General features: G+C 38.0%; 1 protein-coding gene across 6 annotated transcripts in view; it reads right to left on the bottom strand.

Annotated features, from left to right (window-relative positions):
* The window catches only part of DMD (dystrophin), a 1292219-nt gene that overhangs the window by 760664 nt on the left and 513764 nt on the right, over positions 1 to 17791 (bottom strand). For all 6 annotated transcript variants that reach the window (XM_074604145.1, XM_074604126.1, XM_074604154.1 and 3 more), the window contains 2 exons: positions 14644 to 14823; positions 8110 to 8285 (listed from right to left, as the gene is read on the bottom strand). In XM_074604145.1, the coding sequence (XP_074460246.1) occupies positions 8110 to 8285; positions 14644 to 14823 (356 nt within the window). The remainder of the gene's footprint in view (positions 1 to 8109; positions 8286 to 14643; positions 14824 to 17791) is intronic.

Raw genomic sequence — 17791 nt, 5'->3', positions numbered from 1 at the left:
AACCTGTCTCTCTCGCTGCTGTCAGCTATTATGGCAACTAGGATGTTTGGCACAAAGCAGCAGTAAAGTGGAGAAGACCACAGAACGTCAGACATCTGATAACAATGAAGATGAGTTTACCAGTCCCTCAGTACCAAACTCCCTTGGCTGCAGGGAAAATTGTATTACTTCTGGTGCTTGCTCCATTCTCAAACTGCAGGTAATTAGGACCCCAGAGACCAGCTTTCTGAAGAACAGCCTGGTATTAGCCTGGCATAGGATGGAAACTGACAGAGCAAAATGTTTACCAGTGATCATTTCTTCATTTCTTAAAAAAAAGGAGTAGGCCCCTGCCTCTGCAACATCCCCCCTCAAAGAGGAATGGGAGAATTTGGGACAGTTTTTATAGTACAACAAAATAATCAGGAACACATCCCACGGCCCAAAGATTCATCAGATGGTGGTAAGTATTAGCCACAGCAGACAGCGTCTTGACAGAGCTGATCTCAGATAACAGATTGCTCTGTCACTTGCAGTTTCTTCCAGAGATAAATATATCTCCACAAAAAAAGCCTCCTGCCCTCAAAAGGGCTGCAAAGAGGGGGCAGAAAAGGATTAAAAGGCATGGAAGTTAATTCTAAGTAGCTTTTTGCAGCACATAAATATCCTTAACATATAGACATTTTTCAATTACCTTGGAAAAAAAATATTCTCTCTTCTGTTGAGCTTGTATAAAGCCAGGAAATACAGGCAGAATATGGCACTTAATCATTCCACTATGATGATTGGACATTTCCTTTCTGAGCACAGCTGCAGTTACAAACTATATTAACTCTAGATTGATATCAAAGGATCAATATAGTCTTTAAATCTCCTAAGTACAACAATGCTTTTGACATAAAAAAGTAATGCAATATTACCTTTCTGACCCAATAAAGTTGAGTGCATGTAGGATTTGTTAAAATAAATCCATGGAAGACACTAAAACCAAATCACTTGAGATGATTACTCTAAATAATTACCTTACTTCAATGTGCACGTTAGGTTGCTCCCCACCTAAAAATTCAATCTGCAGCAGAGGATTTATTCTTTACGCAGCACTCATGGTTTAGTTTTTCAATTAGTCTTTCCTTCTGCTATTCCACAAGAGAGATACTATCTTATACTGCTCTCACTGCCCTCTCTCGGCAGACCAGCACATGTCAGCTGAGTTCGTTTACAGTCTTTTACTCCAGAGCATGTCTGAAAAAACATCTTCACATTTTTAATCCATGCCATTCAAATTTTCACGGAAGCCCCCCACAAATTGATTTTCTGGATCATACCGAGCCATATGCCCACTTCAGATTCCCACTCAAAACTCCCTTGCAGAGATCACCACATTTACTTGTTCAAAAATGATTCTTTGTTCTAGCTTTCCCTTCCTTTTCTGTATTAAATACGCAATAAACCTCACCTTTAAGGCATTTCACAACTTACCTGCATTTTGTTTTTCTATGCATGGAATTTCTAACCCAAATACCCAGCAGAGTGTGATACTCAAGTCCTACCACAAGTCCCCTGTTAATCAAATACCTTCCGCAAACCACAAAGTAACAGCAAGTGTTAATTTGTTTATATTTCACAATAAAAACAAATGCAATTTTTATTAATAATCAAAGGGCTGACTGACTATAAACCTTCCATCTGTGCAATTTACCTTATAAAGGTCTATTGTGGTCCTTATAGCCAACATCATCTAGCAAAAGACAATGGTGTATTTTAAACTCATCATTTTGCCTTTTGTTTTTTACACGCTGCCACGGTAAGATAATGACAGTGAAGTAATGTCCGTGAACCGACCTTCCACGTATTTATACAACAACTTGGATGTTGTACAAGTTCACATATCAACACAAGTCATGAAGTACCCTGTTGTCATGTGGCTATCACGGAGTATAATCCTTTGCTCATTTGTTTTTTCCTTCCCTCCCCAAACAAAACCGCACCAGGCATGTCACCACTGTGTATCTTGGGCAGACTAAGACCATTTGCCCACATATTGAGCTGGCAGGGAATGATACAACTCAGATCCAAGAACAACATTACTGAATTACTGCATGACTGGACTGAAATGCCCAGCTCACCATTGGTGTTCCTCAGCTTGTAGCTCTTTGTTGCCTAGAACATGTCAAAGAACAACTTTGCAGTATGCAATGCCCACAGGCAGAATTATTCTGTGATGAACTAATTCCCTGCTGTCTATATTCCTCCTCTATATTTGTATCTGATGCGCCATTAGTTGATAAACAGTATTGTTCTTATCTCCTAATTCAACAGCTTATTTGTCCTAATAAATATTTTTCCCTTCCTATTTTTTTTAGTTTAGTCCTCAAATAATTTTATTTCCTTCCTGAATGATATTCTGGAAATCCCTCTACACTTGTGATACATTTAGTTTAGCCTCATCAACATGAAGATCAGCACATTTCTGTAATGCACACCAAGGCATCAAAGAAAATACTATCGATCCCAAGTTTAAATTTTCAGAAACTTCACTAGTATCATCTTATCACCCTGATACTTCTCCTCCTTTAGCCACTTACCCATCCTACCCTTCCCCAGCCTGAGCAGTAAATCCTGAACTGTAACACGGAGTGCTTTGCAGACATTCTGATAGATCCACTACATTTCTCGTATGTAAGAAATCACTTATGGCTAAGGCAAATTACAATATAGAGGTTGTTGTAGAGTACGTTCATTAACAGCATTTGCCTTCAGCAAACAGCCAGTGGCTAGAGATGCAAAGCTGTTTTAAATCCAGTCATCATGCCTTCCAGTGAGTGTCAATTGCTATCACTCCTACACTATAGAGGTAATTTCAGACACTAGATGTGAAGAATAATATATATTCTCAGTATATTTGTCACTATGCCATTTCTCACCTCACAAATAGGATTAAGAGTTAAAAACCAATGAGCACTAAGAAGTTATAAAGTGTCCATGTTTACAGACCTCAACTTACCCGTGCCTCCTCTCATACTCTAAGTGAAAATGTTCATAAATGATTCCTCCTATGAACGACAGTAAACTATCCTGTTGTGTGTCTCAGTCACCTTTTCCTTTCCTCTGGCACTGGCTACACAGTTACAACACTGAAACCAAGGATCACCAGGAAAATTGAAGACATGGCTTTCCTCTTTTTAGATTTGCTAAATAGTGTGAGATAACAACACAAGAGCAAAAGCTGCCTTTCAATGAGAGGATAAGGGTGACAGCCCAATGCAGTTGCTGTAAAAGTGCTAAACAATCAGCATTAAGTTCTGACTAAATAATTCACTGGACAGCGACGGGCTATTTGAAACAACGGCTATCAACAAACCACTTTGAATAAGTCATTATAATTTTTCTTTGATATATTTTTCTACAAAAATCCAAAGTTTTCTAAGTAATGTGGTATTAGAATTCCAAATATAGTAATTTTCAAAGAAATGAAGGCTACTCTCTTTCCAAGTAATTATGTTAACACTTGTTAAATGAAAAAAAAAACACTAGATGGAGCAACTGTCCTATTTTAATATGCCTTTCTCTTCAAAGGGTGTAAAGTCTCTTATCAAATCTGAAGATTAACATTATATCCATAATAATGTTATGACATATAGACTTTCCTTGGAAACATTAGGAAGCATGTACAAAGTTATTTACTAAGTGGCAAAGAAAGGTATCTTTGGACGTTACTCAAGAACATTAATATCACAAATATGTTTAAATTAAATGTTAAGCAGCTCTAACCTGTTTGCTATTTTAAAAACCCACAATGAACAGAGTAATTTTCAGATTTTTCTATGCTACAGATGACCTTTTTTTTCCAGAATATGTAAATACCATGAAAATATTATCTTGCAACCCCACTTTCTCCCATCTACAGTGTTTTTTTGTCCTAAAATTTCAGCTGTGTTACATTTATCTCTAGTCCTAATGCCTAATACAAAATTTCAAGACCTTTATTACACAGCTCCAAGTTTTTTTCCCTTCTCAGTTTCAAATTAATTCCTTCAGTCGAAAAGGAGCTCTCCTATGACCAGTAACAGAACTTAGCTCATGCCTGAGCTATGCTGAGATTTTTAAGCATCACTTTTGAGGTAGTTTCATATTTTTCGGGGGGGTGGAAGAGGAGGAAATAAAAAAAAAAGTCATCTGCTTCTTATCTCTGCTTTCCAGCACTTCTAGTAAAAAGTTGCTTTAGGAGGCAAGAAAAAGCAACAGCTTCTTTCCCATGCATTTATGCCATAGTGAATTTGGGCAACGGAAGTGGGATATTCACTCCTGTATATGATATTGGTCTACACATCAAATTGCTTTGCTCAATTTCTTCGGTATAAATGGAGTCTCCCATACTTCTAATCCTTCCAAAGCACTTGGAAATGTAAAAATAAAAAGCATTCAGGAAGCCTGATGCTTCAATCTTAGCCATCAGTTGTTTCTCCTCGGCTAAGTTGCTGGAGATCATACTCCTGCAGGGGGGTTGGAACTAGATGATCTTTAAGGTCGCTTCAAGTCAAACCATTCTATGATTCTTAGGCAGTTCACTAACGCAACATTCACAGAGTAGCCAAACTACTCTTTCTTCCTCCTTGAAACTAAGCATCTAGCCATTCACAATGCAGGTGCAGCGCATCTTTAAGACATCCTCTAGTCTTTCTAAATTATTTAGCTCACAGGAAAGCAAATCTGGAGCACAAATCTTTCCAAGCATGGCAATGGGGCCTGATGAATTTATGTCAGGCATACTCTTCTACAATAACAACACTGACTAAAGCTTGAGAAGAGCTGAAAGGAGATGACAAAACCCGGAAGCATTATTCACCACCTCAAAAAAGCCCCAACCCCCAACATGTCTTTTCCCCCGTCCCCAAAAATACCAGGCAAGAGCATGCAGTGTGTTGTACCAGATCTGCCAATAATACAGCTGCAAGTAACCACAGTCTCCAATTTGATAATATATCCTATTTTCTGTACAAGGATCTATCAAATTTATATTTATATTTATATATTTATATCCTTGCTAGTTGCAATGCTTTAGACAAACAACAGCTAAAACACTTACAGAATTTATAATTCTCAGTTTGTGTAAAACAAGGTATTTCTGAACACAAGCAGTTCCTCTAATCCGACTAACTCCTGCCCACCGGTAGTTTCCTCACATGATGACTTAGAAGTCTGTAGTCTGCTGTATCCTGCTAGTTTTAGTTTCAGTATTAAGGCAAATCAAAAGAGTATGAGCAAGAAGGAAGATATAGACTAATATTACTGTACTGGTTTTGGCTGGGGTGGAGTTAATTTTCTTCACAGTATCTGGTATGAGGCTATGTTTTGGATTTGTGCTGAAAACAGGGATGATAACACAGGGGTGTTTTCATTACTGTTGAGCAGTGCTCACACAGAGTCAAGGCCTTTTATGCTTCTCACACCACCCCACCAGTGAGTAGGCTGGGGGTCCACAAGAAGTGGGAGGTGATAGCTGTCCCCAACTGGCCAAAGGAATATTCCATACCATATGACATCATCCTCCGTGTACAAAGCTGGGGGAAGAAGAAGGAAGAGGGGGACATTCAGAGTTATGGTATTTTGTCTTTCCAAGGAACTGTTACACATGATGGAGATGGCTGAACACCTGCCTGCCTATGGGAAGTAGTGAATGAATTCCTTGTTTTGCTTTGCTTGTGCATGCAGCTTTTGCTTTACCTGTTATGCTGTCTTTATCTGAACCCACGAATTTTCTCACTTCTACCCTTCTGACTCTCTCCCCCATGCCCCCAGGGGGAAATAAGCTAGGGTTAAATGACAATTATCTACTTAATAGATGAGAAAGGAACTCATGCTGCCAACTGGTCTCCAACTATATAATAATGCATAGCCACTTACGGCAACAACTTTTTTGAAGGATTGTAAAATATAGGTTTAAGAACTTCATTTAGTTTTAACTAAGATAATGCTTTCCTTTATAACAGCAGATCACAATTCACTTCCTTATATTTAAGTCAAGTAAGATTGGATTGAGAGCAGCCCTGAGGCGAAGGACTTGTGGGTGTTGGTTGATGAGAAGCTCAACATGAGCAGGCAATGTGTGCTCGCAGCCCAGAAAGCCAACTGCATCCTGAGCTGCATCAGAAGCAGCTTGGCCAGCAGATCAAGGGAGGTGATTCTGCCCCTCTACTCTGCTCTGATGAGACCCCACCTGGAGTACTGTGTGCATCTCTGGAGCCCCCAACATGAAAAGGACACGGACTGTTCAAGTGAGTCCAGAGGAAGGCCACGAAGATGATCGGAGGGCTGGAGCACCTCTACAACAGGCTGAGAGAATTGCGGTTGTTCAGCCTGGACAAGAGAAGGCTCCAGGGAGACCTTCTAGCAGCCTTCCAGTACCTAAAGGAAAGTGCCCAAAGGAAAGATGGGGAGGGACTCTTTATCAGGGAGTGGAACAATGGGATGAGGGGTAACAATTTTAAACTGAATGAGGGTAGATTTAGATTAGATATTAGGAAGAAACTCTTTACTGTGAGGGTGGTGAGGCACTGGAACAGGTTGCCCAGAGAAGATGTGGATGCTCCATCCCTGGAAGTGTTCAAGGCCAGGCTGGATGGGGCTTCGAGCAACCTGGTCTAGTGGAAGGTGTCCTTGGGCCATGGCAGGGGGGTTGGAACTAAATAATTTTTAAGGTCCCTTCCAACCCAAACCATTCTATGATTCTATGAAGTAAGACCATTCCTAAAATACTTAGTTTGGAAAAAAAAAGTGAAAAGTTTAAAAATACCAATTATTGGAACACTTGAAAATTTATGGGGAATTTCCAGTCTTAATCTTTCAATTTCAAAATTAAGAATGCCAATATTTTCAAGGCAGGGACCATGCCTTAACATAGGTTTACTCTTGCATATAAGACAAAAGGGCCTCAGTCCTGTTTGAGATTTTGCACATTAGTACTGAAACATTAACAACAGTACTAATGCTTATAATGTCTGCTAAGTAAAAAGATTGCCATCTAACAATTCCTTGAACAAATTCAAGAATTGTGAGTCTGGCGATAGTCATGTACAGTGTTCATAAATAATGAGGTTAAACTAGAAAACTTATTTTTAGAATGGTTGACGAGGGATAAGATAAATCCCACTTCAAATGCATACGTATAAAAAAGGTACCTCTAAGTATCTATTTTTTCAATGACATACTCCTCAATTAAAAAAAAAAAGTCAGATTTCTCCTATTCCTGGTGTATCTCAATCTTAATAAATTAAAGACTATTATACAAGAAAATAATTTATCATTGAAAACACTTTGGATTAAACAAAGATATTTTCTATAGAAATGAGACACTGAATGCAGTTTCCCGTTTCTTTCAGTCCTTAAATCTGTTACCTTGGAATTCATATGTTTATCTGAGTATCAAAAAATCACTTCCAAAATGAACATTACAATGAGCGTTTGAAGTCTATCTTCTTAACATTTTATTCAGAAATACAGTGCTTGAGCCAATTCTACTTAAACTTATCAGAAATTTTTCTTGCAACTTTAATAAGTGTTCAGTATTAGTCTAAAGTCCCTTGACACTTGTACTTGGAGTTACACAGGAAAAAAATCTGAAAATAATGAAACTGCACGTTTCACCAAATATTACATCTGCTTCGGCAGAACTGTTAGTTCTACTGCTGACTCACAAGCATGCAACTTGAACTTTAGAAATGAGGCAACATCTGCACTACGAGTCTTCTAACTATTAAAAAATTCTTTTTAAAGAATGTAAAAGGCTGAGAACTAATGCAATGCTTCTTGTCCTTCATGTTTCAAGGCTACAGTCAAGTGGCAGCCCCACAATGCCATACATAAGGACTTCTGACTACAATTACTATCATAATGGTGTCGACGTAATGATTAACATTCTGTACTGCTAAATAGTTGGAGTAGAAGCACAAAAAAATCCACAGCTCATCCTGAGTCAAGAAAGATAATAAGGAATTTGTACCTTAATAGAGAACAGAAATATAATTTTAATCTCAAAAAATTATACAGACAGCTATTGCAGTGCAATGACTATTTTTGCATTCTCATCCAAACTCTATCAGCATTCTCTCTCTGTCTCTTATTGATTCTCACCTCTTCCTAATTTCTGAATCCACAAGGAGTTGCCTCTTTTTGTGTGGTGGAGGTGGTGGGAGTTCCTCTTTAGCATGCTTAACCAGGATTTGTTCTCTTGTGGTCACCATAGTTACGGTTTCCATTACAGTTGTCTGCGTTAGTGACGTCTGAGTGGTAGTGACAGCCTGCGAAATCTGTGAGAAGTATGAAAACAGAGGTCACACATTGTTTGAAAGACTTCAGTAAAGACTGTTTGGAGTAGCAATAGAAAATAATGAGAAACTGCTCCCGTCTGATCATAGGCTGACCTTCAGAAAAAAAAACAACCACTATCTGCAAGTCAAACCAAATTGTTCTGACTCATGCTGTGTGAATATGGTATCTGCAGAAGTCAATATCAAGATCAGAAAAGATCCTAAACAGAGCGAACTTAACGGCTCCCTCTAAATCATGCTGAATGAAGGAAAGAAATGAATGGACAATTTTATGGGGGAATTGAATGATAGCAAATATATAAAATGTTACTATTGCTGTATGTTACTCTGCCTCCATTCTGAAGATTTATTCCTTGAGAAGTGATAAAGGCATGGTAAGCGCACTAAATTACCAATTTTTATTTTTACCATTTATAAGAATTTTCAAACTAGAATGTAATTCATCACAATCTACTTGCACAAAAGGGCAGTTAGCTTTCGGTCAGAAAATCTTAAATTAGAAAACACACACTAGAAGGCACACTAATTTGTATCATTTTTATTTCATAATTAAAAACTAGCGTTAAGGGGTGATAACAGATATAAATACGCATAACGTGTAACACTGTAAACACTACCAATCTAATGCATTTAACTTTGCCCTGTAATATGAAAACAAAACCTTAGTATAGTTCAGCTGCACTAAAAAAAAAGGAACAATGAGAAATATTTTCTGCTCATATATGTTTGACAGATACTGGTTGTACGTGTACTGCTCATTTATATTTGTTTCCATATAACACAAAACTACAAATTTCCCACTTAAACATGTGAAGCTGTTCTTAAGTCCCTTGAGTAATGAGAAATGGGTCACTTCTTTTTTTGGTTCTGTCACATGATGGGTCATTTGTCAAAATGCTCTAGTTACAGCTCGAATGATCACCTCACAGTTTAGGGGCAGTGAAACGGAAAATAAAAAGAAGTTATACCAGAAGCAGGAAAAGCTGTGCGCCAGAAGAGCCCTGCGTCTTTGCTTATTGCCAATGTGCAAGAAATAGAAAGGCCTTCCGATTCAGCAACAGGAATACCAGTATCTAAAATTCCATGAAAATATATGCACATACTTATATAATCTATTAGTTCTTGCATCAGTAACTCAGTAAGAGTATTGAGTTACCTTAGTTATTGAGACATCAGTGTTTCTATAAACAATGGAGAAGAGGCATACCAGGTAATTAACTATAACTCCTTTCCCACAATACTTCCTTATATTGAAAAAATAGTGTGACATAGAAAGGGGGATATGGCTACCAACCAGACTCTTCTCAGCAGGCAACACCAGTAAAGTGAAAAAAACCTTGGAAAAAACCAAGTTCCTCCCAACACTGCTGAAATGTTTCACATGTTCTTCAAAAGCAAAAAGTCTTTCTGTTCTTTGTCCAGTCTGCCGGTTAAAGTGATGAGTAGGGAAGTCCATTACAACTGTAATTTTGGCAATATTTCTTAAAGCAGTCAGCTCAATGCTATGCGTCCCTCTCTAGAAATGCCCATCTGTCTAGGCTTTGGAGCAGAATCTGGACTACTCAGAAGACCACAAAATTAAGATTCAAAGCAGATTTTTTTTATCTCTGGATTAATTATATCAATTGGAGTAAGATGCTTGTGAACTGCAGGGACTTAGCTAATGTAAGAACTACATAAAATTTTGGAAGAGAAGAACACACAGTTGACTTTTTAATCACTGCAATATTATGTATTAATACTCTTGTTTTAGTTCCCTTAACAAGATGTATTGACTTCGATATTTTCAACTACAGAAATCATGAGAATAATAAGTAAACATTTCCATATGGTTTTATTAAAACTTTATACAGCATTCTTTTCAATTTAATTTTTAATTAATTTTATTTTGGGGCAGAAAGGAAAAGCAAATTAAGGCTTCTGAAGTCCAGGGCTCTATGAAATTTGAGTATAATGCCTAATGTCATCTTTCCCTGGGTTTATTCTGTAGCTAAGAACACTCCAAATAATTGCTTGCTCCTTATATGCAGTTTTGGTACAATCTCCCTTTCCTCTTCTCACAAAATTCTTATCACACTCAGCTTTATCCAAAAATCAATGATAGGATGATGTTTCTGACACCCGAGGTCATATCCCGTCATGTTTCCATTTGCCAATCAATACCATGGTACAGTTTACAGTGAAGAAGGTGTAAAACAGAACAAACCACAGCTAGGGCACTGTAGGAATCATCTGCAGCACACTGCCAATTACACAGGAGTAGCAGTTTCAACTGGTGATTGGGAACTGAGCTTCAAAAGCAGGCAATTACCATATGCACAGGGAAGTCAAGTCACAACGCTGTGGGGGGGTAATGATTTACATGTCAAAACAGTAAAGAAGTATTTTTCAAGCTTAATCAATAGGAGTGGAGGTTAAATACTATATAGTGCAAATGGAGAATGGAGATGTGAATTTGAAGTTGATAATCATTCTAATTAGAGGCTGGGTAAAACTGAAAGGTACTGACCATTACACCGCAACATAACTCTGCAAGATGATGGCCAGCAGATCCAGAGAGGTGATTCTCCCCCTCTACTCTGCTCTCCTGAGACACCCCCCCCAGAGTACTGTGTCCAGCTCTGGAGCCCTCAGCTCAAGAAGGACATGGATCTGTTGGAGCAAGTCCAGAGGAGGGCCACGAAGATGATCCGAGGGCTGGAGCACCTCTCCTGTGAGGACAGGCTGAGAGAGTTGGGGTTGTTCAGCCTGGAGAAGAGAAGGCTCTGTGGAGACCTTATAGCAGCCTTCCAGTACCTGACAGGGGCCTACAGGAAAGCTGGGGAGGGGCTGTTTGCAAGGGCATGTAGCGATAGGACGAGGGGCAATGGTGTTAAATGAGAGCAGGGTAGGTTTAGATGAGACATTAGGATGAAGTTCTTTCCTGTGAGGGTGGTGAAACACTGGAACAGGTTGCCCAGAGAGGTGGTGGAGGCCCCATCCCTGGAGACATTCAAGGCTAGGCTTGATGAGGCTCTGAGCAACCTGATCTAGTTGAAGATGTTGCTGCTTACTGCAGGGGGGTTGGACTAGATGACCTTTAAAGGTCCCTTCCAACCCAACACATTCTATGATTCTATGAAGGTGGTTTACATTTAAAGACTACAAACAGCGTAGCGTTGTGCAGGAAGGAAGAAAGTTTTAAGGAAGATCCTTAAAAATATAAGGACATACAAAAAAGGAAGTAGCTTTTATTCACTTCCCTGACAAAAAAAACACCTCACCTTTTAAATCTAATCATTGAAGTGGTTTGTTTCATTTGTCTTATTCAAAGATGGTCCAAATAATGACATATAGTTTCCTCATCCCTCTAAGTTCCTGAGAAACAAATATGAATCTGAGAAGGGGTAATACAGACTAGGCCTTTAACGCTCTAGAAAATCATATGGAAAGTACTAAGGTGACTCACAAGGCTGCACGTTAAAAGTCTTTGAAAATACAATGCTTGCCTGCAGTTTCACATCAGCAAGCTCATCTTAGAAACATGTTAAAACTCATCTCTTTTCAGAGTGGACAAATTTAAACCTTCCTTTTCATCCTCTACAGGCAAATGTATGTACAAGGTGTGTACAGCACTTCAGTAGTTTTATGTCATTTTATTTCTCTTTTATACGGCAGCCTACTTTTAATGCCATCATTTATTACTGCCTTTGGAAGTGCCCTCCACCTGATAAACTCATAATTTTCCCTAACACTCACTTTTGGAGCTGTCATTTGTTCTTTGATGAAATGTATGTATGTGAGACAGGAAGTTCAGATGAGGAATGGTGTTTTCTTTAGTTTGAGAAGGTTTTCAGTACAATTTAGTGAAGCATAACGAACTCACCAAAGGTGGGTATAGACTTTCGAAAAGCTATGCATCTAGTCTAAGCAACTTGTCCTTGTCCTTGCTTCCACAGTGTGGTCAATGAAGGAAAGTTGACATTTTCATGATGAGGACAAACTGCTTTTCAGAGGTATCTCTCTGCTCTCTCACCCTTGCCATCCACTCACTGTAGCAGAAACTTCAGCCATGAGTCCAGATTAGATGCTTAAATTCAGCGGCGATGAGTTCGGCTAAATGTGGGAGGACTCACATTCTACTTTCTGCAATTTTCCTTTGGGATGTATAACTGCTTCCTATGACTAGTTGGAGAATCAGCTTTGAACTGAGCCTGAGGTTGTCTCTTTCATTTAATTTCATATTTTGTTAACAAATTAATCATTTAGTGACACTTTAGTAAGAGAGGGAGGGGAAATAACAAATGACAAAAACATAATTATGAAGGTACTATGAGAATTACTAACAAATGGAATAAAGTTAATTTTGAAGTCAATATCTAAATTTGATTAATAAAATGTGCATTTTCTGATAGATTTATTGAAAAATGTTGTATTTGTCACCCTCTTCCAACTCCTCTCCTCCCCATTTCATGATTAGAGAGAATAATTAGATCTTGTAGAGACATTTTCTTCTTGCAGTCTAAATGTGTCAATGAGCTCTGGAATGAATAAACATATAAACCCCACTAACGTTATCGGCCCTGCCTAAATAGAAACACATGGCAAAACGTACACCAGCAGTATTTCATAGGGGACATATCTAAACTGTGTAACAGTGCCTTAGGAAGCAGCCTTTCAGTTAGCACTGAGAGTGCAACGTCTCCAGAATTTGAAGCAATATGCCCACAACTGCATACCAACTCTATGCCAAGCAAAGCAGCCTCTCTTCTCCTTGGAGGAAGAGCTTATCAACTGAAGTGTGCTGCTACGACAAGACAGTTACACTGTTTTGGGAATCCGAAGTATCTCCCATTGGTGCTGCTCTAGGACATATGGACGCACAACCTCGGGATTGCTCACTTCACAAGAAGGCTCTCATTTCTGTAAGCTAAGTTCCATTTTCAGAACTAGTATCTGTTTTTAGGACTGATCAACAATCTAAATAATTCTTGAGCATTTGAAGTGACTTACTGACTTCAAATCGTGTGACCCTAGCCATCCCATGCACCTCTGGATTTTCGTCTGCATTGAACCAACAGGTTTCCTACAGCAAATAATAGAAGAATTAAATCAAATTTTCAACTGTTATAAATGCTGCGTAGCACAAACTGGTTTTGCCTTCTATTAATAGGTGAAATTGTACCCTTTCCCCATTTTCTTCTCCTCTGTTCTCCCAAACTGATTTTTCCAGCTTCAGCTACACGGGAAACCGTATCACAGACCAAACTAAAAGATTAAGGTACGAGTTGCAAGCAAGGTTACCGAGAGGTATTCAAATCACTACAGAAGTATAGCAGCTTTCATTTAAATACCCAAACATAAACTGATAGAAACATTAGTCTTTAGCAACAAAAAAAGTGCAACACACTCAAGGGAATTGAATCAAGCTGACCAGAACTGAGAGACCCTCCAGGGAGAGGACGGAGGTCAATGCAGTATAACTTTCTGCTCTGTGCCATCGTTTAAAAGTCTTAATGTCCATTTCCATTTCACCAGTCATACACTGATAGCAGAAAAATAACTCAAAATTAATGAGATAATGGAATTGAAAAAAGTGAGCTGATTTGGGTTTAAATCCAATAAGAAAGAGATGCTGACAGATGGCTAGGAAAAATAAATGGACATGTTTTCAGTACTACACCAGAACACTGATTTTTGTTATCTAGTTTAAAAAATGTGGAACTTTAAAACCTGAATTTCTTTTTTAATATATTACAGTTCACATAAAGGAGCTGGGCAAAATAATAGCAGATTATATTATTTTTTTCATTGGCATTTTGGCTACAGGTATGGATTGATTGTTTTTCCTAAGAAACTTCTCTTTTTATGGCATCTCTTTTTAATCTGTAAATCAGCATAACATAAGCAGAAGTAAAAAACTAATCTGTTACAAACTTTCACTGTGGAAAAGAAATAAAAATAATTTCTCCTTAACTAGCAAACAGTTCTTACTAATTTCAGACTAAGTGCTATTCCACAGAGACAACCATAAAAACTGTGCATTTGAAGTGACCAACTATTATGGGTTAAAAATAAATTAAGTGGAAAAAGTATTTTCGTTATGGATTGTATCATCCCTGAAAACATAGCTAACAACGCAAGAAATTATAAAGAGAGATCAAAACCTAAAGAGATAAATAAAATTCTGGAAAGTTATATTATAGTTGTATTATGCTGGCCTAAAAATAAAACATGTCTTAAGCAATCATGCAGAGAAAAAATTTAAAACAATCTAACAAACAGCACCAAAAGTACTTCAAGGCTTTGACCAGCAATTTCACTGTTACCAGCTGACAAAATGATGGTTTTAACAAACCTGTTTAGAACTGCTCTCCACCTTCTGCACAAGGCTATCCCAGCGCTGGGCAAAACTTTCAAGACGACTTTCCAACTTTTGAGCCACTGCTTTATTTTTCACCGCTACAAAGAGGTCTTGGCTGAGCGACTTCAGTTTACCCATCATTTGTCTTTTCATTTCTAGATCTCCTTTTAGGATCTGTTAAACAAAGTAACAGCAGGAAGAACAGTACTTCATACAGGGAAAAAACCAAAACCCAAACCCAAACCCAACAAACTTAGAAGATAAATCCTAAAGAGAGCACCACAAAGAATCGAAAACGGGTAAGGGTATTTCATACAAACTCCTATACTTCCATGCTGCTGTTACTGTAAAAACCGCTGGCAGAGCTGACGTAGTGGAATGGACACGTTGCACTTCACAAAGCAATATAACATGACAGGTAGAGCAACTCCAGATATCACAGCATGCCTCAGGTGGCGACATAAATCAAAATGCTAACAGCAGTGTGACATTAATAACCTTAAAACTGCACCAATGTTAACAACTATATCAACATTTCAAACAATGTTTCTTTAAAGTTTTGTTGTACTTTGTCATATATTGCATATTAAAACTCACTGGGAAAAACCTGTTTTCTAGAAAAATAATATTTGACCCCAAACCAGGATGAAAAAAAAAACCAAACCCCAGGAGCTCTTCTGAGTGCCAAGGGAAGGGCCCTGCAGCTGGAAGCCTGGAAAGTCCTGTGTACAACCATTGTGCTCTGCAAGCCTCCCTCCAGCTTGAACCCATGGATGCTGACAGAAAAGAAGAAATCACCAGTCTTCACATCTCTGCTGCAGTAAACTGCCAAGGGATCTTGAAACTCTCTTCACAGATCCAAGGGTCATCCATCGCTCCAGTTCTCACCTGGGTTTATTTTTTAATGACTCTACTGATTTACTCCATTGATTTTCATACTTTAAGCATTCATACTCTACACCCTAATCTGTGCTAACCATGGCCAAATTTTGAACTCTGCAACTGAGGACTGCAATCTAATCCCCAAGGCAAGAAAGGGATAATTGAACAAATGTTTAGACAACAGAATTTAGTCTACGTATACCTTCCTGGAGCCACATCATCCAAAACTGTAATCTAAAACACAGCTCAAGAAAAGAAAGATTCATCGTCTTTGTAATCAGTACTCTTTCCATTCAGATAATTACTAATTTTAGATACAGTTTATGTCAAAATTTAAATGGACATGTCCCTAAGGAAATAGCAGCTAACACACTTTATATTTAAGAAACTGTTTGCATAGTAGCAGATCTAATGGAGGGAGCAGACTAAAGGTAAAACAATTTATCATCTTAAAATTTCAAAGATTGCTGTATTTGACTTTTTTTTTTAATTTTGCTTACAGTGTTAATAAAAGCTCACGTGAAAGCCACCACATACACTGACTGAAATAATAAGAAATGGTACCCTATGAAACATGGTTCGTGAATTCTGATCAGCAGCATTTTATTTCCAACCTCCACAGCTGACAACAGCTGTATAATATGCAAATGAGTTCAGCATCAATCCCAGATACATGGAGAACAATCACTAAGTCAAACACTAGAAAGAAAGGGATGCTAAAACTTTCTGTCAAAGGTACCGCTCACTACTACCTAAATATGCTTTTGTCATAGCTGCAGTTAACCTGTAAATATATACTGGGGGATTCCGTTTTCACATTTCCTTACTGAAAACCTGTCAATGTGCTACAGTAACAAGTAATATGCTCTAGGTTTGTTTTTGTCCAGTACAAGAATAGACCTGAAATACTAATGAGCTAGCAACAAATTACCCAATCTGCAAGAGAATAAAGGGTACTGTTTGCTTTATGAAATTAATTATCAAATAACTCAGCCGTAACTTCTGTCAAGGGCATACTGTAAACTCCAATATTCGGACATTATAAAGTGGGTTCCTTATTTGTTGGTAATTTGCTTCTACTAGTTTGGGGTTTTTTTTCAAGCTTTTAATTATTGCTGGTTTTCCTTTTCTTAAACATCACCAAAAACTTTATGTGCTCATTGCAATATTCCAATCAGCAACATGTGCTGTAAACTAATTGTTCAGTTGCTAAGAGATTTATTCCAGTAAAAACGTTAATATCTAATTTATCCCTTCTAATAAGTAAAGAAATTTGCATTAAGTGAAGCAAGAGAAGATTTAACTGTATATTAATGGAATATTTACAATAAATATACAGACCTAGATCTTGTATGCCTTTGCAGCAGATCTCAACATGTTTTACGAAAAAGAGGAACACCATCACCTTCATTTTACAGGCTGCAAAACTTAGGCACAGGACATGAAAACAACCTATCCAGTCCGTGTCATAAATGACAGTAAAATTTCACCTCAGTCTTTCCACTTATGTTCTACATTCCCAGTGCATCACATCCCTCCAGCTTAGTCCATGCTCTGTGTCAGAATTCAGAGGCAATTACAGTTACAGTGAATAAATCGTAGGTGGAAAATTAAAAAAAAAAGAAAAAAAAAAGTTGTTTTAAGGAAAGATTTTTAGAACTAGAGCAACTACCCGTTCAACATCAGAAAAAAAAACAATACGAAAAGTCAGTATTAATACATGCACAAAGTAGTAAAGCCTAAACAGTTTTTCTGACCTTTAGACTAAGTAGATCCCAGAAGAGAGTTAATGAAAAAGAAGATAAATTTTCACATACAAATACTGAATTAATCTTCTGAAACAAGCCATTTGAGATTATTACACCACAAAAATTTCTTACAAAAACAAATTTTATCTGAAAAACTCACGGGTACAGTACATAAATTAATTGACAATATCAATTTTAACACACTGTTGGAACCAGGTGAATTGCTTCACTAACCAAAAATATGTTTTACCCATGCCTTTCAGTAACAGTGAAAATGTGACCCTTAAAGCTGAAGGAAAAAGATAGACAGCATCTGTACTGGGTTTACATTGCAAGATTGTGGCAGCAGGGGTGCTGCAAGGGTGGCTTCTGTGAGAAGACTGTAGGGGCTGCCCTCATATCGGTCAGAACCAGTTCCAGACGGCTCCAAACCAGACCCACTGCTGCCCAAAGCTGAGGCCATGAGTGACTCCGGTGGCACCTCTGTGAAAATATCATTAAGAAAGGGTAAA

Source organism: Larus michahellis, chromosome 1 (genome assembly GCF_964199755.1).
Source record: "Larus michahellis chromosome 1, bLarMic1.1, whole genome shotgun sequence".
Lineage (NCBI taxonomy): Eukaryota > Metazoa > Chordata > Aves > Charadriiformes > Laridae > Larus > Larus michahellis.
This window is presented reverse-complemented; position numbering and strand designations above follow the sequence as displayed.